The sequence below is a fragment of the Delphinapterus leucas genome, chromosome 20, assembly GCF_059928025.1.
Source record: "Delphinapterus leucas isolate spDelLeu-1000000601 "Yukka" chromosome 20, BTC_Dleu_Yukka2, whole genome shotgun sequence".
In the NCBI taxonomy this organism is placed as follows: domain Eukaryota; kingdom Metazoa; phylum Chordata; class Mammalia; order Artiodactyla; family Monodontidae; genus Delphinapterus; species Delphinapterus leucas.
Window position 1 is genome coordinate 13,936,756 of NC_143148.1, and position 24,615 is coordinate 13,961,370.

The 24,615-nt window shown below is 56.0% G+C and overlaps 3 protein-coding genes across 4 annotated transcripts; 1 reads left to right on the forward strand and 2 right to left on the reverse strand.

Moving 5' to 3' along the window:
• Positions 1 to 2: 2 nt before the first annotated feature.
• On the reverse strand, positions 3 to 10,841 carry SPRED3 (sprouty related EVH1 domain containing 3). Its single transcript, XM_089902915.1, has 5 exons — positions 10,675 to 10,841; positions 10,284 to 10,464; positions 8,782 to 9,138; positions 6,488 to 6,631; positions 3 to 5,756 (listed from the first exon to the last, which is right to left on the reverse strand). The coding sequence occupies exons 1-5, from the start codon at positions 10,740 to 10,742 to the stop codon at positions 5,091 to 5,093; spliced, it is 1,416 nt and encodes a 471-aa protein (XP_089759041.1). The 5' UTR covers positions 10,743 to 10,841; the 3' UTR covers positions 3 to 5,090.
• Positions 10,842 to 12,154: 1,313 nt separating this feature from the next.
• GGN (gametogenetin) lies at positions 12,155 to 17,813 on the forward strand. Of its 2 annotated transcripts, XM_022585752.3 has the most exons (3): positions 12,155 to 13,104; positions 13,867 to 15,738; positions 16,658 to 17,813. In XM_022585752.3, exons 2-3 carry the CDS (start codon positions 13,886 to 13,888, stop codon positions 16,773 to 16,775), a joined length of 1,971 nt encoding a protein of 656 aa, XP_022441460.2. In that variant the 5' UTR covers positions 12,155 to 13,104; positions 13,867 to 13,885; the 3' UTR covers positions 16,776 to 17,813. The 2 variants fall into 2 exon arrangements, with proteins under 2 accessions (XP_022441460.2, XP_089759020.1); XM_089902894.1 differs by having other exon boundaries at positions 12,155 to 15,738.
• Positions 17,670 to 23,329, reverse strand: PSMD8 (proteasome 26S subunit, non-ATPase 8). Its single transcript, XM_022585753.3, has 7 exons — positions 22,952 to 23,329; positions 21,878 to 21,950; positions 21,648 to 21,750; positions 20,294 to 20,459; positions 19,203 to 19,303; positions 18,565 to 18,676; positions 17,670 to 17,898 (listed from the first exon to the last, which is right to left on the reverse strand). The coding sequence occupies exons 1-7, from the start codon at positions 23,312 to 23,314 to the stop codon at positions 17,761 to 17,763; spliced, it is 1,056 nt and encodes a 351-aa protein (XP_022441461.1). The 5' UTR covers positions 23,315 to 23,329; the 3' UTR covers positions 17,670 to 17,760.
• Between the last annotated feature and the right edge of the window lie 1,286 nt (positions 23,330 to 24,615).

The window sequence follows — 24,615 nt, forward strand, 5'->3', positions numbered from 1 at the left end:
TGGGAAGCTCCGCCCCAGGAATGGCGTGCACCCCCACCCCCCGTAACTGACCAATCAGCCTCTTCTTGCTAAGGGCCTTCGTCATTTCAATTGGTGCAGAAGGAGGCAGAACCCGCCCCCGGGCTCGCCTCCAGAGCCGAGCGGTAGAGCGCCGCCCTTCGGGTAAGCAGTCAGGACACTGGAAACCCCCAGCGGGCGTTCTGAATCCCGGCTGTCGCGACAGACCAGCGATGTCGCTACTGCTGCGACGTAGAAGCAACTTCGGCTTCCTTTTCGTCAGCCTCCCTCAAATGCCCTCTGCTTTTAAAGCAACTTTGACCAAGTGTTGTTCTCCCAACTCCTCTCCAAGTCCAGAAACTCTTTCCCTCCTTTCCTACTTAGAGTTGGAATTCTGTCAGGGACCCAGGAATCCCAGCTACACACACACACACACACACACACACACACACACACACACAAAACCGAGTTAGTCCGTTGGACCTTCACCCCTCTGCCCCCCTGAGGCTTGGAGAGAGGGAGCAGGTGCAATATATTATGGTGATTAAGAGATTGCACCCTAGGAGTGCAATCTTGTCTGCAGGCAAAGGTTAGGATTTGACTCCACCATTCACCACCATTGTGTTCCTGCCAAATTTCTTCACATCTGTGTAATGAGGGTAATAACGCCTACATTTTACAGTTGTTTGTGAGGATCAGTGCTTAGCAGACATCTACGGGGTACTCTATTAAAAATGGCTAACATATATTAAGCATTTCGTGTGTGCTGCTGGGCTAAGTATCTTATCTCTATTTTATGGAAGAGAAAACTGATGCAGAGAGGATGAATCACAGAGAGAATGCATGGTGGTGCCAGGACTCCAAATTCAGATCTGATTCCAAAGTCCGTGCTTTTAACCACTTAACCTATTACTATTGTTATTACTGCTCTTGTTTTTGTAGCTGTTGTTAAAATTATTGTTCCAGGTTTACTCTCTTCCCGACTCTATCCTGGTCTCCTGTAGTTTCTGTAGTTCTACTGGGAGTGGGAGTGAACTGGGAGTAGAGCCTCAGGGAAGAAAAGGGCCAGAACCTGTTTCTCCAGGGCAGAGCCTACCCTTAATCTGGTTCCTCCATAGTCCTGCGTACCCCAAGGCTGGGTACTCAGGGGGCATTTGTTGACCTTAATAAAATACTAAAAATTGATCAGGCCAAAGCCTTGGCGTCATAACCTTGACTCTACTCTTTATAGTGTACTCCATATCTAAATTGGTGAACTTGACCTTCAAAACAGATCCAGTATCTTGCCCACTTCTCCCCGCCTCCACTGATCTCACCCTCGTCCTGTGCACCACTGTCCCCCCTGGACCATCCCAGCAGCCTTCACCATGTCTCCATGGCCCCTCCTCCCCAGTATCTGTCCCCCACAGGCAGCAAATGGGAACCTATGAATACCTGAGTCAGGTTACATCCCTCCCATGCTTGGAGCCTTCCTGTAGCTCCACCTCACTCCGGGTGAGCAGAAAAGTCCATGCAGTAGCTTGCAAGGCCCCACAGATCCTCCCTGTCACCTTTCAGCCTTCATCTCCTAAGCACCCTCCTACTTGCTTCCCCCCCACCCCGTCCAGCTCCCTTGATGTCCCTCAGACTTACCAGGCATGCTTCTCCCTCAGGGCCTCGCACAACTGTCCCCTTTACCTGGAGTGCTTTTCCCGCAGACATCCACAAGACTCCCTCACCTCCTTCAGGGCTTTATTCAAACGCCAGCTCCTTAGTGGGGACTCCCTGACCACCCCAGCTACAACTGCCTGTATCCCCCATCTCCACTTTATTTTTTCTTTATAGTATGTATCATTTCTAACATGTTGTCTCCTTCACTATACGGCTCATAAGTTCCTTGTGGGAAAGGATTTTGTCTGTTCTGGCCTCGTGGCTTGAGGGATCTTAGTTTCCCAACCAGGGATTGAAACTGCACCCTTGGCAGTGAAAGTGATGTGGAGTCCTAACCACTGGACCGCCAGGGAATTCCCCAATTTTTGTCTGTTCTGTTCACTGCCTTATCCCCAGCGCCAATAAAAAGGGTGTCCAATAAATGTAGAGTGACTGGAGGTATAAATTCAGCTGGAGGATCTGCTTGGGACTAAAGGATGGGAAGGGGAAAGGAGGATTTGGGTAGGGGACTGGTCTGGTGGTTCAGGAAGGTGAATGGATGGGGTGCATCAATGCAAATAAAGAACACAGGCTGAGACTTTGTCACAGACATTTCTTGGAGCCGATATCTCATGCCCCCTTCCCCGATGACAAGGCTGGGTCTTCGGCCCGCATCATCCCCCACTACTTCAGCCTGCCCTGATAACAACATTGAGGTCACAGACTGGCTTAGAATCAAGATCAGGAAGATAAATGTCGGGGTGCCTCTCCCGAGTATGGGGGCCAAGCATCCAATCTGAGGGGCAAGCAGCTGGGAAATTGGGCCTGGGGGCTCCAGGGTCTGAGGTCTTCCTGGCTCCCAGGGTCATCCCTCCATGCACCCCTGATCTAGGGGTGATGAAGAGTAATCATGGATCAGAGGTGGGTATCAGCAGGGAGCAGGACTGGGAGACCTGGGAGAGGCGGTGCTGGGAGGTGGGAGCCAGGGAACCGTCCCCCAGCCCCCCACTTCATCCGCAGATCCCGCAGCACCTTACAGCACTCTGGTCCCCCGTCCCACCCCTCCCCAAAACGAGGTAGGTTAAGAATGGAGCTTCCCCCCGCCCACCACGGAAGGGAGGAGACCGAGGCACAGAGAGGGGGATGGGGACCCAGGCTGCCCCAGCCTCCAGTCCCTCCGCCCTCAGCTCTGGTGGGTCTGACAGTGATGAGAGCTGGGCAGAGTGGGGATGGGAGGGACACCCCCCTTTTCTCTCACCCATCCCAGGGTCTGCTTGAGAGAGCTGAATCTCACAGGTTCCGGATATAATAAATAGTTAATAATTTAAAGGAAGTGACAGGAGGATCCACCCCTCTGGCCCCCTTGACCTATCCCTTGAACCCCCACAAGGCTATCCAAGTCTGGGTAATGAGGAAAGGTAAGTGCACATTTCAAGGTGCTCGGGACCAGATGCAGGTCCCAAGCCCGTACAACATTGAGATTGTGTTGCTCCAAGACCGTGATACCCGCCCCCCCCATGCAGGAGGCCATCAGATCTGTGGTACACTAGAAGTCCCATTCCACTCAGGGGAAAGTGACCTTGGAATCCCCCTTCCCCAGAAGAGGACTCTCAATGGGCCATGAACCACGCTTTCAAACTTTCCGAAACAACCCCCAACTCTGAGATGGAAGAGAAGGAGTTAACAGAGGGGCAGATCATAAAAGGCTTGGACTAGGGCTAGGACTCAAAGTTGGGCTTGGAAGAGAGTCTGCAAGGCTGGCGTGTGTGTGTGTGTGTGTGTGTGTGTGTGTGTGTGTGTGTGTGGCCTTTGTGCCAATAGAGCCATATCTAGTTGCCTTTGTGCAATGCCCACCTTCCTCTGAGGGCACAGCATGGCCAGCCCCACTCGCCACCTTGGCTGTGTGCCTCTGCTTCATGAACAGCTTGCACAATCATCTACATTAATGCTGGGTCCTAGAGATGGGAGCAGGGGTGCTCTTGGGTGGTCCTGGAATCCAGGAACATTACCTCAAAATGTTTTTTTCCCCTTAGGGTAAAGGGGTAGTTCTGTGGGATACTGAGAGCTTGGGCTGGAGCCCTTGGGACTAGAATTCCAGTGTCTGGGAACTTGGGGTTTCAGGGGCGTATGGATGGCAGGATTCAACGGGCAGCAGGTCTCAGGGGATGCACAAGCTGGGCCTGGGAAATATCAGGCTAGAGAGGTTTGGGTCCAAAGAAATCTGGGAACTGAAGGTGCTAGGGTCCCAGGGAGCCTCAGATTTGTCTCTGGTATGGAGGGACCAAGGTCTTGGGTCAGGGACGATCCCAATATTGTGTAGGCTTGAGTGCTGAATTTGGGGGTCAATGGCACCTTGGGGTCTTGGATCTAGTGCTCCTAAAGCACCTTGGGGTCACTCAGGGGCAAGGGGTCAGAGGTCTGAGTTGCCATGAACATCCCATCTTGTGGGAGCTGGGCTCCCAGCCTTTAGTGGCTTGGGGAATTTGTGGGTACGAAGAAGCCAAAGATTCCAGGACATTCTGGGGCTTGAAATGCAAGTCCAAGGAGGATTGGAAGAGGGCTATCTGAGGGGTTGGGACCAATGTGTTGGGCCCTGAGGTGTTGGTTGCCTCCAGTCTTACACCTGCGGGACTAGGCATCTCAGAGTCCTCCATATGAAGTGGAAAGCTCCTGGGAACACAGGCTTGGTGTTGGTGGTCTACAGACTTCTTTGATTCCTGGCTCACAGAGCATCTTGGAGTCTTAATTCTGGATCTTGGGCAGTGTGCGTGTGGGGAGGGGGGCTCTGAGATGGGTCTCCCAAGTCATTTGGGTCAGAGAACATCCGTTTGAGCACATCCAAGGTCTCAGAGTATCTTAAGAGGATTCGGTATCTAAGAAGTCCTGGGGCTACAAGAACATCTCAGATACAGGTGCTCCGAGTTTCAGGTGAGCATTCAGGAACGATTTGAGGGTGATTCTGGGTCTTAGGGTCTCAAGATCTGGGAGTAATTGTATACAGGCAGGGTCAGGTACCGGCAACTCCTAATTCTGGGGTTGTAATTTGAGGGTTCATGGTGCCAGGCATGACTGGGTCTAGATTGGTAATTTGAACAGTGAGTCAGGATTCAGAGCCCGATTCTCAGGGATCCGTGTGCTCCCCTGCCTGCCTGAGGTGAAGAGTCTGGGCATCCCTGGAATCTGCTCAGTCTAGGCCAGAGCGGGGCGGAGTGGGGATGGAGAACGGGGACGCCAGAACTCAGGATGCCTGGGACCTCTTGGACAGACATCCCAATGAAGCTGGTTCTGGGGTCTCTCAGTCCTACATTTGGGGTCCAGGTTCCAGGTCTGGGGTCTCTCAATCCAAACTCAAGCTCCAAGTTCCGGGTGTGTCTAGGTTTGGGTTTGGGGTCCGAACGGAGTCCGGGGTCCTGGACCCTCAATTTTGGGTCCTCGGTCCGGCTACCGGACCCACCAGGCCGTCCTCACCGCGCCGCCTCCTCGTGGCGACCCCCGCAGCCTGCGCAGCCGCATCGCGCTGCGACCCAGTGGCATGCGCGCAGGGGCGCGTAGCAGCAGAGGCAGGGCACGGCGAGGGAGAGTGCGGCCAGCGCGGCCCAGCGCGCGGCGGGGCGCGGGTGGCCCGGCTCGCAGGCGCACGGGTCCGAGAAGTCGCCTTCGGCATCCGACAGGCAGTGGTAGAGCAAGCTCTCGGCGCACCACAGGCAGCTGAGACGGCGCACCAGCCGGCGACCCGGGTCCGGGGCCTCGGCGCAGCGGCCGCCACGCCCGTCAGCGCGACGGCGGAAGAGCGCGCGGCAGTGCACGCAGCGCGCCGCCTCCTCCGCCTCCGGGGAGGCCTTGGTAGGTGCAGGGGCCGGGCTGGGGCCCGGGGGTGGGCGAACCGGGGGTGCTGGAGGCGCAGCCTCGGTGAGAGGGGCGGGCAGGGCTGTGGGGGGCCCCAGGGCTGCGCCCCTCAACGCGCCGGTCTTGGCGAAGCGCACGACGCAGGTGGATAGGGCGAGGGGTGCGGGTGGCCCAGCTCGCCGGTAATCCTCATAGCCGCGGCCGCCCCAGCCCAGCCCCCCTGTCCCGGCCAGGGGCTCTGAAGGCTCCGGAATCCCCGTGAACGGTAGGAGCGGAGGGTAGCTCTGCGGGACGAAGACAAAGGAGAAGAAGTTAGCGGGGTCTGTGATGCCCCACATCCCACCACAATCCATCCCGGCCTTAGAAGACCCGAGAATCCACAGACCCAGCCACAGGCGTCATTCATCCTAGGATCCTGCCCTGGTATCCTGACTGCCTGGGTCCGGTACTCAGACTTGTAAGTCCTCAGCCCACTCCCCTCCCAGGGACAGAGGACATCTAGGGACCGACAGAAGACTCCGGGCACCAAACCCACACCTTAAGGACTCAGTGGTCCAGGCTGTCAGTCCTGCCCTCTCTCAAGATCCGGGGTCCCAGTACCCAGCCCCCTCTACTCTCAGATTCAAGACTCCTGGACCCCAGCCGTCTCCTCCTTCAGGACGCAGGAGTCTGGTCCCCAGGTCCCTTTTACCCCTTGGATACTGAGCCCTACCCCTCGTGAATTAAGCACTAAAGGACTCCTTCCACGAGTACCACCAACTTCCTAATATAGTCATTGTCCGAGTCGTCCCCTAAACCTCGGTGGAATTCAGAACTTTCCAGTCTCCAAGAGCGCAGGAGACGCAGGAAGCCCTCACCCAACCTTCCGAGGAACCCAGGCCTAAGCTCCCCCGCCATAAGTCGGGTCAGCCATCCCTTAGAATCTGTGGTTTCTTGCCCCTCTGCGGCCTCAGTTCTCGCCCACTTTCGGGACCCCAGCGCCCGGCCTTATTTCACCGGGGGTCGGAGGTCGCACCTGAGCTGACGAGCGGCGGCGCTGGGGGGGCGTGGCCGGCCCGAAGCCAGAAGCTGACTCCACGGTGACGATGGGGGCCGCCGCTGCGGTGGGAGGCGTCTCCTGGTGGCTGTGACTGGAGGAGGAGTCGCTGTCCACGTGGGACTGGGGGAGATTGGCGGCCTCAGAGCCGGGACCCCTGGCACAGCCGATGCCCTTACATAGACCCCCTCCCATTGTGAGCGAGGGCTCTGCGGCCAGACAGGCCTGGGTTCAAGCCCCGGCTCTGCCACTGACTGGTTGTGTGACCTCCGGCAAGTGAGCTCAGCTCTTTGAGCCTCAGTTTCCTCTTCTGTAAAATGGGGATCATAATATTGTCTATTCGTAACGATGTAGTTAGGACCCACTGTAAAGGGCATAAACATGCCTGAAGTACAGGAAGAGCTGGAAATGGTTATTATTATTTGACTTTCTCTTCTTATCTGCTCAGCTCACCAACCTACAGAACATCAAACCAACCTCCCTTCTCAGAAGCCCTCTCCCTTGGCTGTCAGCTGCCTTCCTGCCTCCTTCCCACCACCACACCTTTACTGGGGCAGTTCCATCCACCTGGAATGTGTTCCTTCCCACCCAAACCAAGCTCTGTCCTTTAGGAGCTTCTCAGACCCTTGGTTTCCTTTCTGTAACTTGGGAATAATTCCCACCTCATCCGATTCCTATCTTCAATAAACATTCATTGAGCACCCACGACATGCCAGGCTCACAAAGGCCATCGGGAGGGTGTGAGATGGAGCATGGAGAGCACAGCATCTTTCCTGAGTAAGTGCTCAATAAGTGGGACCTGTCTGTGTGACTTTGTAGACCCACCTGCATCTCCCATTACCCTGGGAATCTCCCTTTTCTGCCCAGGGAACCAGTTTTGTTCTTCCAAGTGTTCTCGAGCAACTCCCACTGTACCCCAGCAAGTGCCAAATCGAATCCGACATTATGTGCATTTATTCATTCAATCAATTTATTCAACACATATTTACTGAACACTTACTGTCTACCAGGCACTGTTTTAAGCATTGAAGATGCAGCAAGAAAGCAACAAAAGATCCTTGCCCTCCTGGAGCTGACATGCTAGCATGAGAGATGGACAGTAAAGTCATTGATAAGAAAACTGTCTATTGGGAGAGGAAATACGAAAAATATCTTAGAAGATGGGGATAAAGAGTAGGATAAGGAGCATTGGGAGATTTTAAACAGGTTACTCAGGGAGGGCCTCACTAAGGTGACGTGTGTGTAAAGCCCTGAAGGAAATAAGGGAATAAGCCATGTGGAAATTTGGGGAAGAGTGTTCTAAGACAGAGGAACGGCGAGTGCAAAGGCGCTGAGACAGGAATGTGCCTGCCCTTTTGGAGTACCAGTAGGAGGCCAGTGTGGCTGGAGCCAAGTGAGCATGAGGGAGAGTAATAGGAGGCCAGATTGTGTGGGATCTTATGTGCCACTGTGAGGACTTTGTCCTTTACCACGAGTGAGATGGAGCCTGGGTAGGGTTGTAAGTGGGAGATATCCATGATTTGACTTAGATGTCAATAGGGTCCCTCTGGCTGTGTGTGGGGAAAGGAGATGGTGGGGAGGGGGCAGTTGATGAGATGGTCCAGTGGGGAGATGAGGTTGAACAGTAACCAGGTTGGAGGCACATTCCGATCATTTTGAAAGTGGAACCAGGGAATTCCCTGGAAATCCAGTGGTTAGGACTCAGCGCTTTCACTGCCAGGGCCTGGGTTCAATCCCCAGTCTGGGAACTAAGATCCCACATGCCATACAGTGCGGCCAACTTAAAAAAGAAAGAAAGAAAGTGGAGCCAATATTTGCTGACAGATTAGATGAGGGGCGTAAAAGAGGAGAGGAGGCAAGGATGACTCCAAGGTTTGTACCCTTGAGAAGGATGGATTTCCCATTAATTTGTTCATCCATTTACCTTTAATATTTACTCATTTTTATAGTGTACCTTAATATTTTTTCTGCCTTTCCACACTAGAATAGAAGCTCCTCGAGGAAAGGGACTTTGTTTTGTTCACTGATGTATCCCCAGTGCTTAAAACACTTCTTATTCAAGGTGTTCAATAAATACCCTTGAATGAACATATAAATCAGGATAGAACAGAAAAACTAGAATAACTGGGATCAAAATTGACACTATTGTTTGGGCCCCAATTCGTGTGCCCAGCACGTGGCATGGTGCTGGATACACAGTAGGTGCTCAAGAATGTTTGTAGCATAGAAAGAAACCCCTGCCCTCCCAGCAGAGCTGCATCCTGGAGACTCACCGTCAGAGGGCAGGGAGTGTCTGCGGTATCCTGGGAAGGGGAGGAGGAAGAGGAGGAGGAGGAGGAGGGGGTGAGCGAGCCTGGGGCGGGGAGAAAGGCAGAGAGTGAGTTCCCTGGGCCCCGGCTTCTCCCACCCTCCACCCCAGCCCCCGCCACCACCACCGATGCCCACCACCTGCGCCACTCACCTCGACCCAGTGCAGCCAGTGCTGCCAGCAGGCTCTTCTGGAACTCGTCAGCCTCTGCCGGACTCTGAAACGTCAGCCCAAACTTGCAGTCACCCAGGCTCCAGTGATGGAAGATGGGGTTCACCTTGTTGTAAACCAAGCCTGGCCGCAGGGTACACTCCAAGGTGGTCTGAGGGGGGCAGGAAGGGGCCAGGTCAGATATCCCCCCTTCCAGCCATGCCTGTGACTTCCCCAGACTCTATACCAGAGCATCCCACAAACCTCATTTCTCAACCCTAGGTGTACCCTTGAACCCTGATCAACACCCCAATACCACTCCCCAACTTTACTGAGCACACCTCTGATACTCCAATATTTCCCCCAAACCCCTTGACCCCTACATTTTCCTAACCACCCCCCGCCCCATATCTCAACAGGAATCCCAAATTTTATTGAATGCCTCAAAAAATGAGTCAACCTCTTTCTGAGAGCCAATATCCCCCATGTGACTCAATCATACTCCCCAAATTTTACTGAGCATCTCAAAATGTTATTGTTAATCCCCTTCTGATGCCCCAATAAGTTCCCCAAATATTATCCCCAAATTCTTAACAAACTCCCACATATTTCCCCTCAGATGCTGGTCAACACCCTAGAAGTTCCCTCATCTTTTTGCCCAACAACACTATATTCTTTCACACCATTTCAAACCCCCCTACATTGTTCCTTCCGATCCTTGCTCTGAAATTCAGCCCTTACTCCAAGCCTTTTCAAACGATCCAAACCTTTCTACTACACCCCCAGCTGCAACGTCAACATTCTCTTTCCATTTCAGGCCAGACAGCCCAGAACATTCCTGCTGAACCCACATTAGGATTGTAAACCCTACTGGACACTTCCAGACGGTCCCCCCACCAAATGCCTCCATACACTTAGGGCAGACAGGGGCCAGTGGTGTAAAATCCTCGTGGTGAGAATCTCTGAGCAAGATGGAGCCACGGGGAGGGTTCCGAGCCGAGGAGGGATAGGATCTGAGTCAGGTGTTAGCCCAGCCCCTTTTGAACAGACTGAGGTTGGGGGAGGGAGCAGCAGAAGGGCAAAGAGACCAGTGCGAGGCTGCTGTGACAGTCCAGCAGGCAACGGCAGTGGACAGGACCTGCTTAATACCCCCAATAGTCCCCAAACTCCCCACTCTCAGACAGAGGACAGATATGCTTCCAACTCCATCCCACACCCCGGTGCTGCGAGATGACCTGACCTCACCTCTACATCCCCAGTCCCATTCCCCTACTTCCCCACACCCTCACCCTACCCCCACGCCCCAGGGTGGCTCACTTTCTGGTCCCGGAGGCGCTCCCCGTGGATGACGTAGTGCCCCTGGCGGGCCCCCCCCTCGGGCCTGGCCCCTCGGACCCGACATACGCTCACCTGGCTGAGGCCCCCGCCCCCCACAGGCAGCCAGCCCCCACTGGAGTCATCTCGGGCCATCACCACGGCTCGGACCCGAACCATGTACCTGGAGGAGGTGGGGGGACAGGGACAACAGGGTCAGTGAGCGTCAATCCTGCTCTCCAATTCAGTGTTCCCCCAACCCTCATCTCTGCTCTTCATCCCTCACAGCTGGATCTGCTGCACCCTTAGCCACCCCTACTCACCTTACCTTCCACACCCACCTCCTCCCCTAGGCCCACTGTCTCCCCATACCCGTCACCTCTCTTATGCCCACCTTCTTCCAGCATGGCTTCTTTCTTCCTCTTGCCATCTCTTTTCTCCCATGCCTACCTTCTTCTCCATATCTACCTTTTTTCTCCATACCCACCTTTCCTCCCTTTCCCCATCTTTCCCATCCTCACCCCCATAGCTTTGCTCTTCCACTTCCCTTCCTCCTCCTGCTCATCCCCTATCAACCCTGTCTCCTTCTCCTCCCTCAGCACGTACCCACGGCCCCACCCATCGTCCCCCTCACAGCTGGGTGCCTGCGCATATGTATTTTCTTAGAGCCCATCAACTCAGCTCCAGTCCCCCCTACACTGCCTCCGCACCCTGCCGCCCAGGCCACTGGCTGGGTGAGAAACCCAGGCTCTCTTCCCCCCCACCCCTTCCCGGATTTATGAATGAGACCGGATGCAAAGCTCACTGAGTCACCCAGCAACGGGAGATGGGCAGGGAGCAGGGAGAGAACCAGAAATGGCCAGAGACAGGCCGAAAGGGAGATGGAGGCAGAGGAAGCCAGAAACGGGCGACCGAGACACATCCAGAGAGCATTTCATTCACAAAAATCAAGCCTGCTCTCTCAGGCCCCTGCCGAGGAAAGGCAAGGGGCAGAGATTGCGGGGGGTGGGGGGCGGAGGGAATTGATCCCTCCTCCTCTCCCTCCCCGCCCCAGCATCTTTCAGAACCATCTTACCCCGCCCCCCAGCTCAAGGGACGTAGCCCTCCGCCCAGTAATCGGGATCAGCGTCCAACCCCTCACTACCGCCGAGCGCAGGGACCTTGGCGCCCCAGCCTTAGGGACCCCAGCAACGAGGTCTAGCCCCTTCCCCCACCTGCAGGCTGCCGGGTTTCCCCAGCCCTTGGGGAGGGGAAGGGGCGGCCGCAGCGCCCCCAGCCCCCTTTTCTCAATGGGATGGGATTTTGTGAATGAGCAGTCACGTGACGCTGCTTCCTTTGTCCGCCCGCCTCCCCCGACAACAGGTGAAGCAGAGAAAGAGGGCAGGGGTCCCCCCCGCACCAGGGCCTACTGGGATGGGACGCCGGGCTTTCTGGATGCCCTACGCTCCCCACACATCTGTTTCCCGGGGGGAGTGGTCCCCTGAGTTCCCCAACGGTGAGGGTCCAGTACGGAAATTTATGAATGGGGCGTCCTCCGAGGAAGTCCAGGCCCCCCAAATGGACATTGGTACCCCAAATGGCCGCCGCGCAGTTTGGGGGCCCCCACCCCCTTGTCCTCCCAGCCAGGGTCCGGGGGGGCGCCCCGGTGGGCAGGAGGCGCAGCGCGGTGCTGTCTGCCCCCTCACCGTGACAGGCGGTCTGTCAGCCCCCGCCCCCTCGCCCCCCTCTGCACCTGCCTGGGAGGCTCCGGCCGGGCTCCGAGCGGTGGCGACGTGGCCTCCTCCTCCTCCTCCTCCTCCTCCTGTTCGCTCCGGCTCCCTCGCTGGCTCCGGCGGCGCTAGAGACGGGCACCGGGAGCCGGGGCGAGGGGGGAGGGAGGGGGAACCTGAAAGATGGGTGGGGGGGAGGGGGCGGCTTGGGGGAGGGGTAAGCGCGAGGCAGGCGCACTTGCCCGCTGGGTCCTAGAGCCCGGCACTGGCTCCTGCGAACAGCCCCCCAGCCCGCATTTTCTCAGGATCCAGAGAGGATCCCCTACTTTCCCACCCATCCGCGCCATTGGTCCCTGAGGATATGAGGAAGGGGTCCGGGACGGAGCCTGGTCTCAAGGCTCTAAAGAGGCGAGGGTCTACGTTTTGTGTTCTAAATGGGAGGGGCTGGGTGCCTGGCTAGGTTCGAAAAGGGGTGGGGCAAGAAGGGAGCATTTGCAAGGAGGCGGGGTCGGAGGACCTGGGGGAAGGAGAGGGGGAAGGAGAGGGTGAGGACGCCGAAGGCGCGGACAAGCGCGTGCGTCAAGAAAGGGGCGGGTCCACGGAGGAAGGACCTTCTGGGCGGGCCCGAGCAAGGAGAGGGTCTAGGGAAGAGAGGTTTCCAAGTCCTAAGGGGGCGGAGCTTATAAGTAAATTGTCTTTAGGGGCTGGACGACGGAGAGCTCCAAAAGGGAGGAGCTACGTAGCAGTGTTTGTAATGGGCGGGGCTTCGGGAGAGAGACTAACGGAGAGGGGCGGGGCATTATAAAGGGGAGGGGCTTAAAACGTTCTATAGGGGTGGGGCCTAGGACTACAAGGCTTGGGGGCGGGGAAGAAGACTCCCGAGTATTTCAAAGGGAAAACCGGGTTCGTAAGGGGCCGTGCCCAAGCTGGCTCACGGAGGGCGTGGCCTCGAGCCCGGGGGCGTGGCCTAGATCTCGGGGTCCGCCCTCGCAGTCTCGCCCACTTGCCTTCACCCGCAACCCCGTTCTTTTCGGTTATTTTCTGCTACGGCCGTTCCCCGCCCTGCCCTGGGCCCAGGGGGCCGCGGTCTGAACTTTGGTCAGCTGGAGGAGTCGGTGAGTGGGATCCTCTGAGCGGAGGAGTAGCCAGGACGGAGCTTGGGTAAAGGGGTGGGGCCTGAGAGTGAGGCCTGCAGCTAGACCAGGAGCGGGAAAAGAAATTTAGGACTAAAGCCTGGGAAGAGGGCAGGACCAAATGATCAACACAGAGAGAGAGATCTGAGGGTTAGAGGTGGTGACTGAGCGGTTAGCCTGACAAGAATACCGGGAATTTGTTAAGCGGAGGCGGGGCCAGACCTGGGGCGGGGGGTGTTGTGAAGGCCAGATTCTCTGACAATCGGGGCGGGACCACAGGGCGGGGGCGGGGCCTGGGCCTCTGGAGCCTAGTTAGAGTCCAGGGAGAAAAGCTTGAACTCTTTGTAGGCCTTATAGGCTACAGAGCACAACCATCATGAGTGATATGGCCTGAGTGACTGACAGGAAAGCGGGCAAGACCTGTGTCTTGGAGCTTAGAGACCTCAGACGTGGTCAAAGTGTAGGGATGTGATATGAGGGACCAGCCAGGGAGACAGGGACCCAACCTTAGTACACTAGGAGGATGGAGGACTAAGTATCTGAACAGCAACTGTATGGGGCCACGGGGAAAAAGATGTGAACATCAAGAGTCACGGAACAGGAATGCGGGGAGAGACTAGTGCCTGAGTGGATCTTGGAGGACAAGGGCGGGGTTGGCGCTGACGGATAGGACAAAGTACAGCCAGCCTCGTGGGGTTCCCACAACCCTGGCAGATTGACTGGCGGAAGTTTTTCTGACCACAGTCCCTGACCTCCGTCAGAAATGGGGAACGTGCAGTCGGAGTCGTCCGCGGGCGGGGGCTCCCGAAAAGAGCAGGCCTTGGACCCGTCCTCCGACTCCCGCCGGACATCACTGTTGGAGCCCAAGGGGACCCCCTCCTCCCCGGCCATGCGCCTGGCTCGCGGGCTGGGCGTCTGGTTCCCTGGCAGCTCCGCGTCCCCGGGCCTCCTGGTACCCCCAGAGCCCCAGGCCTCACCCTCACCCCTGCCCCTGACCTTAGAACTGCCCTCGCCAGTGACGCCCCCTTCAGAGGAGGCGACTGCGGCCGCGGTCTCCACACCACCCCCGCCCCCCGTGGGGACCCTGCTGCCCGCGCCGTCTAAGTGGCGAAAACCCACAGGCACTTCGGTGCCCCGGATCCGCGGTCTGCTGGAGGCGAGCCATCGCAGCCAGGGCGACCCTCCCAACCTCCGCCCGCTGCCGCCGCCGCCCCGGCGACTAACCGGAGAGGACCCCGACCCTGTCCCGAGGGCCCCATCCCCGACTCCGCCGCCCTTGGAGCCGCCACTACCGACACCTTCCGACCCGCAGCCCCCAGAACGCAGAAGCACTCCTGCTCTGGCCACGTCCGCCGCAACCCCTACAGAAAGCCAGGCCAGGCACGGTAGCGAGGGTCAGATGACCGGCAGAGGGGCACCTCCCCAAGCAGGCGAGGGCGAAATGGCCCGGCCTGTGGCCTCCGAGCCCGGCCTGAGCCTGTTGTGTAAAGTCACCTTCAAGTCGGGGCCCCAGCTGTCCCCTGCGGCAGCGTCGAGTTCCTTAGCGGCCAAAGCCTCTCTCGGGGGCGGCGGCGGAGGAGGACTCTTCTCCGCCGCCTCGGGCGCCATCTCCTACGCTGAGGTCCTGAAGCAGGGACCCCTGGCTCCTGGGGCCTCTCGCCCCTCGGGCGAGGTCCCTCGGGGAACTCATGAGGCAGAGGCCGGTGATGGAGACGGCGAGGGGTGTTCTGGACCACCCTCGGCGCCTGCGTCCCACGCCCGGACCCTTACTCCTCCATCCTACACCACCTTTGCAGGCTCGAAGCCCAAATTTGACTGGGTGAGCCCCCCTGATGGCCCTGAACGTCAATTTCGCTTCAGTGGAGCTGGCGGAGGCGTCGGGGCGCCCCGACGGCGCGCAGTCGCGCTCTCAGGGCCCAGGGGCTCCCCGCCGCCTCCGGCAGGGCGGATGCATCCTGCTCCCAGGCCCCGGAGGCCCGCACCCGCCTTGCTGGCGCCGCCTGTGTTCATCTTCCCGGCGCCCACCAACGGCGAGACTGCGCGCCCCGGGCCTCCCAGCCCGCAGGAGTTGCTGCCGCCGCCGCCAGCGCCGCCGCCGCCGCCCACGCCACCACCCACGCCGCCTCCCGCGCCGCAGCCGCCAGTACTCCAGCCAACGCGGCTGCCCGTAGTGCTCCCGCCCACCCCAAGCCCTGGCCACTTGGAGTCGGCCGTGGCTCCCGCCCCGGCTCCCGCTCTGCCCATCGCCTTGGCCGCTGACCGGGCCCCAGGCCCGGCCTCATCCCCGGCTCCAGCTCCCACCGTGGCTGAGCCATCGCCACCTGCGCCCGCGCCCGTCAAGGTCCGCACGCGCCGGAACAGGGGTCCCCGCGCAGCCCGGGCCGCTCCGCGTGAGGATGGCGCGCCTGGAGATGGTCCTCGCGAATGTACTGCAGCTACTGTGACTGACAGCGGTGGTGGAGGGGGTGGTGGCAGCGGGGCTCCTCCAGCGGGGACGGTTAACTCGGGCGCCACGCGCCACTGGCCACCCTTCCAGGTGCTTAAGTCTTGTCCCTTCAAGTGTTACTGCCGCCACCAGCCACGTCATCGCCGCCTGCCACGCAACGTGTCTGCCTGGTGAGGGGAGGTCGGGGAGTAGGGAGGGGAGTTATACCCTTCCAAGTCCTGAACCCGACTTTCCTGGAGTGCCCCATTCAACCCTTTGGCGTCCTGACCCCAGCTGACCCTAGACCCTCCCCTTGGCTGCATCTCAAACCCAGCTGAGCTCCAACCCTTCAGAACCAAGAGGAGCCTTGATATCATGCTGATCCCTGACAGAGAACACCTTGGCCCCGCTCCTTAGTATCCAGACCTCCAACGTGACCCTTGGCCCTCTTATTACTCTCTGGAGCCATCAGGGAGGGAAAACTGGTCCCAGCTGGCCTGACCCTATTCACTGCATTGACCCTGTCCCTGGTGACATCAAGGACCACATCCTAGGCTCTTCAGGGATGGGATGGGAGATGATGGTCTTCTGGAACCAAACGGGTATAAATGCAGGCCTCCAAAGGAAGCCCCAGGCCTAGCCCCCCAGACTCCTTACCCCTCCAGCCTTTGGCACCTTCTCCCGACGGACCCAAGACTTTGACCGCCAGAGGGCACTGATATCCCAGTCCTTGTGCTGCAGAGGTTACTCCTGATTCCGTAGATTCAGGGGAGACACTGCATCCTGCAGTTACCTCTCCTTCACCCCTAAATCTCAGGATCTGGTCATCAGGGTCTGTCTGACCCTGGCTCCTGAGGAACCTGAACAACTGGGAGACCCTCTTCCCTGGTACCTCTGGGGCTCAGCTGGGACCTGAAGGGGGAGTTGGGAGAACTACTATCACCAACCCTCAGCCCCCTTTCCTACTAAGTTTAAGTGGATACAGCCCGGCCCTAAACTACCTTTGCGATATTCAGACATGGTCCCTTATACAGATGGAGAAAGTGGAGCCTAGAAGGGGTAAGGGCCTGGCCACATACCCAGGTCCTGAAGATTCTACCTTCTCCCTAGGCTAAGCACACCCACCAACCACCTGAGTGAGCCACCCTGGGTCACCACCATCAAGCTGGCCGGCTCCCTGGTAGCTGGGCTGGAGCACTACGACTTGCAGGCTACCCAGTCCAACTGAGTGCAGTCTGCTCAATGCCCTCTGCCTTCCCCTCCTTGACAATAAAATAACCATCCAGATGCCTAGATGCCTGTCAGTCACTGGCTAAGGGTTGAAGGGGTGGGGCGGGGCAGAGGTCTCCATGAAAGCACCACATCCTGGCAACAGGAGGCTGGACCCAGACTAGCAATAAGGGAGGTTCCATTCATCCAGCATGCGGACTGATGCACCCAGGGGTGAGATGTTCACATTCCCCTTAATACCATCAGCCCCATTTCCAAGCCGATCTGGTGCCAAGCTCAGGGGTTCAGTGCAAATCATTCTGGAAAGCAGGAATGATCATTCCCTCTCTGCAGCTGGGGAAACCGACTCTAGAAGACTTTCTTGAAAGTCCCACAAACCACAAATGGCTCAGCCAGATTTGGACTCTGCCTTAAACACCTTCTTGAGGACTTCAAGGCAGGAAACAGGCTGGGAGGTGCAGGAGGTCATAGGTCACAGCACTGGCTCAGAAGAGCGGGAACCAAGGCAAGCCCATGCCAAGGCCCATGCCTTTTGTTCCACAGAGGTCCATTCAGCATGTCATTTTAAAAAACTGGTTTAATTCATTGCAAACATTTTTCAAAATCAGGACACTTCGCCCCCTTCACTGAAACACTCTGGTACGTTGGTCTGGCCTTTCTGTGTGTCCACAGCTGGCTGCAACAGTCCCTCTACCTGGGGCCTGTGCTCTCCCCGCTGTGCCACTGGGCCCCCACAGTGGACATCTGTGTTTAAGACCTTGAGCAATGGCCACTGGACAGAGGCTGGCCCAGGGTTACCTCAGACCTCCTAGGGCCCCCAAACCTCCAAGTTCTTCAGAGATAAGAACTTATGTCCCTACCATTCCACTCGGGGAGACAAGGGCCTAAGAGAGAAAATGTCAATCCACCTTTATTGGGGGAAACCCTGCACTGCAACTGCCTTAAACAATGCAAGCTCTGCTCCACCCCAGTGCCTGGTGGGCTCAGACGATCATCTCCAGCTGCCGGGCATACTCGATGACCTGCTTGGCCAGCTCCGTGGAGGGGATGGTGGTATCTTCCGGCTTCTGCTGCTGGCTGGCAAAGCTGTAGTAGTTGTTGAGGCCCAGGACCCACCCTCGCTGCAAGAAGGGAGAGATGAGAGATGGGTGGGGTGATCACACAGGCACCCTCCCCTTACCCATGTGGGCCCTGGCTCGCTTTCCTCACCAACCCTACTCTACCTTGCACAACCCTAGGCAAGTAACTTCACCTCTCTGTGCCTCCGTTTCTCCATGTTTGGAGAAACTGTCTCCCAACAGTGTTTGGACCAGAGTAAACGATCACTAAGTATCAGCTGTCACAATCACTCGAGTTCAATTTCACCTCTTCCAGTCTGATCTTGACCCTCCTCAGTCACCAGGGCTACTGCACCCCATGCATCAGCGTCTCCAGGGGCACTGCTCCCACACAAATACCCCAGACCAAACGAAGCAAAGTCTTGTGGGGAAAAGCTGCAACCTCCAAGGAGTTCTGATAAGCCCAGCAACCAACATATGCTAAGCCCCCACCTGCACCTGGAGCCAGGTGCTGGGCTAAGCTCATCCCACATATTAAACTCTAGCCCCTTTCTACACGTAGGGAAATTGAAGTTCGGAGGAGTTCGGCAACTTGCCTGAGGTCACGCAGCTGGATTTAAACCCGGGCAGCCTTGCTCCAGTGTCCCTCCAGGCCACCCCACCCTGCTGTCAGTGAGTGCACCCCTTGGCTCGCTGGCCCCGTGGTCCCCTGCCCTCCACCCCAGCCACCTTCTTGGCGTAGTCTGTCATCTTTTTGGGTGTGTTGAAGAAGAGGATCCGGGTGGCCTCAGTGAAGAGGATTTTTTCATAGGCCTTCTCGATGCACCCAGCAATCTCATCCCTGGGGGAAGACGAGATTCTCATTACTGAGCACAGACAACTCTCTAGGCCCTGTCCTCTCAGGCCAGACCCTTCAGTTCAGCACTGATGGCTGGAATGTGTTACCTGCCCTGTTCAACCAATCAAGGCTCAGGGGAGAGTAGCTTGACTAGAGTTGCAAAGCTAGGGCCACAGTAGGGTCCACACTCAGACCTCTGGGACTCCTGGGCCCACACTCTGAGGTGAAGCCATTATGACTCGTGGAGCACTTCCATGAGAGGCAGCAGGGTCTCTGTCTGCTGAGTGCTGTCTGGGTGCCAAGTCCATACTCAGGGTCTGATGTCCACAGGCACACACATACACAGCCCATAGTGAGATGAGGGCTCTTACCCCCATCTCATGACCAGTTCCAGTTCACAGAAAAGGAGAAATGATGTGCCCAGCTTCCCCAGATCACAAGTGGCCAGAATGAGATTTAAACACAGAGCTGTCTGACTCCAGAGTCCAGGCTCTTTCTAAACTCCACACGACCCTGGCCCCCCACACACCTGATAGTGTCAAGCAAGATATCGATGAAGAAGGTATAGCTCTCAGCAGGGATGTTGCCTTTGGCCAGGAACACCTTGTTGTAGCTGCCCTCCATCAGGTACTGTAGAGGACAGGGGTGAGGAAGAAGAGAGGGTGAGGAAGAGGCAGCACAGGGGCCTACCCGCTGAGGCCTCACCATACTCCCAGTGCCTCCATAATCCACACTCTACTAGAACACTCTCTACAATACAGTCACCTATTCCCCATGCAGACTGGGTCCTACTCTTCCCGGAAGCCCTCCCTGGTTTTCACACACACTCTCTCTCTCTCTCTCTCTCTCTCTCTCTCTCTCTCTCCAAGCCTGCCCTTGGTTAGTATCTAATTATCTATTTTCCAGGAGGGAGACAGAGCTGGAGCCACCCCAAGCTCATTCCTCTACATCTTTGCCCAAGCTGTGCTGCCCCTGCCATAAAGGCCCTCTCTCCCATCCTCTCCCCACAGCGAAATCCTCCCATGAAACCTCAGCTCTAAGAACTACTTCTTAACCTTAGGTACTACAGCTCTTCCTTGATTCTGCTCACCTTGTTCCAGAAACTGTCCTCTTTGCTGCCCCTCAAACACACCAGGCATGTTTCTGCCTTGGGACCCTTGGACTGGCTGCTCCCTCTACCTGGACCATTTTCCCCCCAGATGACCACGTGGTTGGGTTCTTCACCCCTTTAAAGTATTTCTCAAGTTTCATCTTTTCAGCAAGGCATTCCCTGACCACTCTACCCCTGCCCCTCCACCCTCCTTCCTGCTTTATTTTTCTCCACAGCATTTCACATCTGACAGATCATATACAGGTTATTTAATCTTTTTGTTTATTGTCCACTTCCTCACCTGAATGTCATCCTCACAAAATCGAGATTCTAACTGTTTTGTTCACTGTTGAGTCTGAAAACCAACCACAGTGCCTGGTACAGGGCTGGGGCTCAATATCTGTTGGACAAAGGAGTCCATAGGCTGAAAGACGGGTGAACCCTCTCATTTGGGAGGAAACCCTCCCGAATGTCTGTCCCTGTACCACTCCCTTTAGCCAGGCCCTCCCCTCCCCCTTCCTCAGCCTCACTTGCTCGAGGGACACCGGATGCTTGATGTATACATTGGTCTGGATGTCCTTGGCAGGCAGCCGCTCCAACTCTGTGTGGAACTCAGCCACCCGGTTCTGGGACAGCAGGAAGAGAAGGTTGAGGCCCAAGAGCTGGTGCATGTAGGCTGACTCTGGGAGCTGCTCCCTGTGGACCAGGGTGGGACACCAAGGTAAGGAGGGCTTAGGTACCGAACAAGCCCCCCACTCCAGGCTTCAGGGACCCTGACTGCCCAGTGCTCTCTCCTTGGAGGGGTATCGGGTCCTGGGTTTTCAGATGAAACTAAGGCCCAAAGAGACATGAAGAAGTCACAATCATATGGGCCCTAGAAAGTGATCTCACACCAGTAAAGTGACTTAGCCTCAGTTTCCCCAACTGTAAAATGGGTATCACCACAGTACCCATCTGATAGAGGTGTGTTAAGTTATTAAATGATTTAATACAGGTAGTGATTAGAACAGTATCTGGCCCAAATAAATACTATATAAGTCTTAATTATGATTATGATATTAAGAATCATCACCCTCAGTTTTGGGGGGAAACTGAGGATTAGGGAAGTAAAGTCATTTGCCCAGGACGATATAATCAGGAAGCGGCAAAATTAGTTTCAAACTCAGGTTCGTCTGGCTTCTGATGTCAAATTCTTAATCATTAGTCCATGCAAGCCCCATTCAGTTATGAAGCCATTCAGTTTCATATTCAACACACAGCCAGTGAGTCCCTGCTCTGGGCCCGGCTCCATGCTAGGCAGTGCTGGGACACAGCAGTGACTAAGACCCTTCTGCTTATAGAAGACTCACAGTCCAGTGGGAGAGACAGGGCTGGGATGGGGAGACACAGACAGACGGGTCAGGGCTGATACAGCATTGGAGGCCACAGGAAAGAGCTTGGTCTGAAACCTGAAGGCTATGGGGAGCCAGGACGGTTCTAAGCTGATGATAAACATGGTCAAATTTTAGTGTCACAAAGGACCTACTGGCTACCATGGGGGGATGAATCTGAGGGGACAAGGCTGGAGCCAAGGCAGGTAGAAGGGGATAGTGGCTACATTGGGGAGTGGAAATTTAGAGTGGGAATGTGAAGGGGGAGACAGACTGGAGCGCAACAGAGACTGGATGGTATAATCCCAGACTCAGGACCTCCAGGCCAACCCCTAACCCTGAGGCTTCTGGCGGCACAGCTATGCAAAGGGGTAATTCCAAAGTGAAGGAAGATGTCTCAAGTGGCTAGAGCAACAAGGATAAAAAGCTGCCAAGTAACAACCCCGCACACACACACACACACACACACACACACACACACACACACCAAATTAGGGGCAGGGCCCATCCTCACTTGTAATCGAAGTAATAGCATTTGAGCTGGGCCATGTACCGCTCGAAGGAGGGGATGTCCTTGCGTAGGATACTCCACTGGGCGCCTATCTCCAGTATGTCACCTGTGGGTAACAGGGGAAGCTCTCAGGAGGTGACTGTGGTCCGACTCTGACCACCACTGCCGCCATTCCTGCCATGACCACAGCCCACAACCCCCAGCCCCACCCCACCAACCCCAGTGACACTCACGGGCCAGAATGAGCTGCTGTTTGGTCAGTTTGGTCCCTGTGGTTGGCAGGAAGTTGAGCTCCAACAGAACCAGCTGACGAGGAGGGCAGGGGAAGGAAGGGAAGAAGATGGGACTTCAAGAACAGATTACTTGCCTTTTTCTGGGTCTTGGTTTTCCCTCCTAGAAAATGGAGCTAATCATCATCCCTGACTCATAAGGTTGCTATGAGTATTAAAGGGGTCAGTGATCAGGGCCGGGGAACATGACGAGGGCTCATTTACGACGACCTCATATTACAAGTATTAACAGATCCACTCGAGAAACAGTAAAGCCGCTCCATGCCTGACCCAATGGAATCAAGGGGTGGGGAGACACTAGCACCTTCAATTCTTCGGCAATCTTTTCCCATACTTTGGTGGGCTGGGCCCAGCTACCCCGCTCCATCTACACCAGGGAGGAAAGGGGGCTAACCTCTTCCCTTATCAGATACACCCCCCCTCAGCAACTTGGTCCAGCCCACTGTATTTGTACTCTCTCCCAAACACACCTGGCCTGAAGCAACCCGAGCCCCATTCTGGTCCTCTACTGTGAAAATATATTTCCTAAGTTCAGTCTTGCCCTCACAACTTGGCTGGGCCCCTCGCCCCACAGACGCATCCCTAAGCCCCAGATTTCTCAGACCCTAACTTGACCTGATCCTAACCACGAACCCCGTCATCTCAGCCTCCTTCTTCCATCACCCTGTCCAGTCCTCATTCCCCACTTGGTGTCGTCCAGAACCCTCCATCAGAAAAACTCTGACAGCCCCATCCTGCCACTCCAGCCAGCTAGGTCTCCAAGCACCAAAATTTTAACTTCTCACTCCTCTGTGCCAGAAACACTCTTTCCGTCTCCCCCCACCGTGGGGCCGCATTTGGTCCATTCCAGGCCCCTCTCACGTCTTCATTCCTCCAAGCCCGCACTTTGGCTGTTCCGAATCCTTCACCCTATTGGATCACCCAGCCCGTCCTAGTCGTGTCGGCGCTGCGGCCTCCCCCCGCGCCCGGAACTCGGCTGGGTCTGGACCCCTCGAAGCACCCCCGGCCGATCCCTACCTTGAGACGGCCGAGCTCTTCCCCGCACTTGCTAAGATTGGGGCTTTTACGGTTCCATTCGCCCTTGAGTTGCTCGTACATGCCGGCCGCGGCCTGCAGGACTGCGCCCGAGGCCGCCGCAGGCCCCGAGCTCGAGGCTCCCGCCACCCCGTTCACCGCCGCGGCCGCCATCTTCCGTGATGCGGCAAATCGCCCGCCCGATTTACGGCAGCGACGCCTACTGCGCCTCGCCCGGCAGAAGTGGGGCCGAGAGGTGGAGCCCAAAGCCGGGGGCGGGGCTGCGACTGTCCGCCTCCGCCTGCCAGGGTTAGCGTTCAGTCGCTCTCGGGGAGGTGCCCTCGGAGCCCGGCTCTTAAGGAACATGTTAGTCGGAGCTCCGCCTCTGCTGTCACTCAAGATGGCGACCGGAAGTCGCCACCTGCCCTAACTGAAAATGGCAGCGGTGGCAACGCCTCCCCGCCTAGCTTCAGCCTGGGCTTTCGAGATGCTACGTTTCTGTATTGGAGATTACACCTGCGTGGCAGCTTTTCTAAACCAAGAGGTGGCGGTGGTGGAGCCATTTGGATAGCTGTGTTATTCTTCCCATGTTACAGACAGGCTTTGAGAGGCAGGGTAAACCTCCAAGAGACTAACGGCTGAGATTTGACCTTAGGTCTTTCTCTCTAGTCTCTCAGTGCATCCTTCCACACTTTCTCCGAGCTTGTACGAATACGCACAAACTTTACAAAAATCATCCAGTCTTAATGACTTTAAATGCCACCATATATGCGGAGGATTCCCAATTTTTTTTATCCCTACCCCCGATTCTTCCATTTATATCACACCCGCCTATTTAACATCTCCACTTTTTCTCAATTCTCTTGTCTCCATCATTTAGAATGTCAGCTCCATGAGAGAAGGGATATTTATCGGTTTTCTTTACTGCTGTATTCCCAGCACGAGGTAGACAGTCAATGAATATTTGTTGAATGAGTGGGTGTGTAAACAAGTTGTGTCTTCCCCAGACCCACCCCCCAAGCTGCACAGGTGGCTTGCGGGGATCTTAATTCCCCCACCAGGAATTGAACCCTGGGGCCATAGCAGTGAAAGCCCAGAGTCCTAACCACTGCACCGCCAGGGAATTCCGAAGTTGTGTCTTCAAAAAAAGTTTTTAAAGAAAAACTGCATCGTACTATACATATTTTCTAAAAAGCACAGTGCTTTTTAGCAATACACTAAAGACATCTCTGGAGATCAGTGGGCATATTTCTGACACTTTAACAAAAACGGCTGCATAATATCCCGCAGCATGAATATACAATTCATGTAATGGTGCCCATATTGATGTTTGTGTTATTTTTGTTTACTTGTTTGCCACTTCTAACAATGCTGCAGTAAAGATCCTTAAGGGGAGGGGAGGGGGACTTGGAGGAAGGTGGTCAAAAGGTACAAATTTCCAGTTATAGGATAAATAATTGGGATGTAATGTACAACTTGATGACTACAGCTAACCCTGCTGTATGATATATAGGGAAGTTGATAAGAGAGTACATCTTATGAGTTCTCATCACGAGGAGAAATTTTTTGCCTTTTTTCTTTCTTTTTATTGTATCTATATGAGAGATGGATTTAAGCTGGAGCTGTTGTGGTAATCGCTTCACATTACCTGCAAATCAAACCATCAT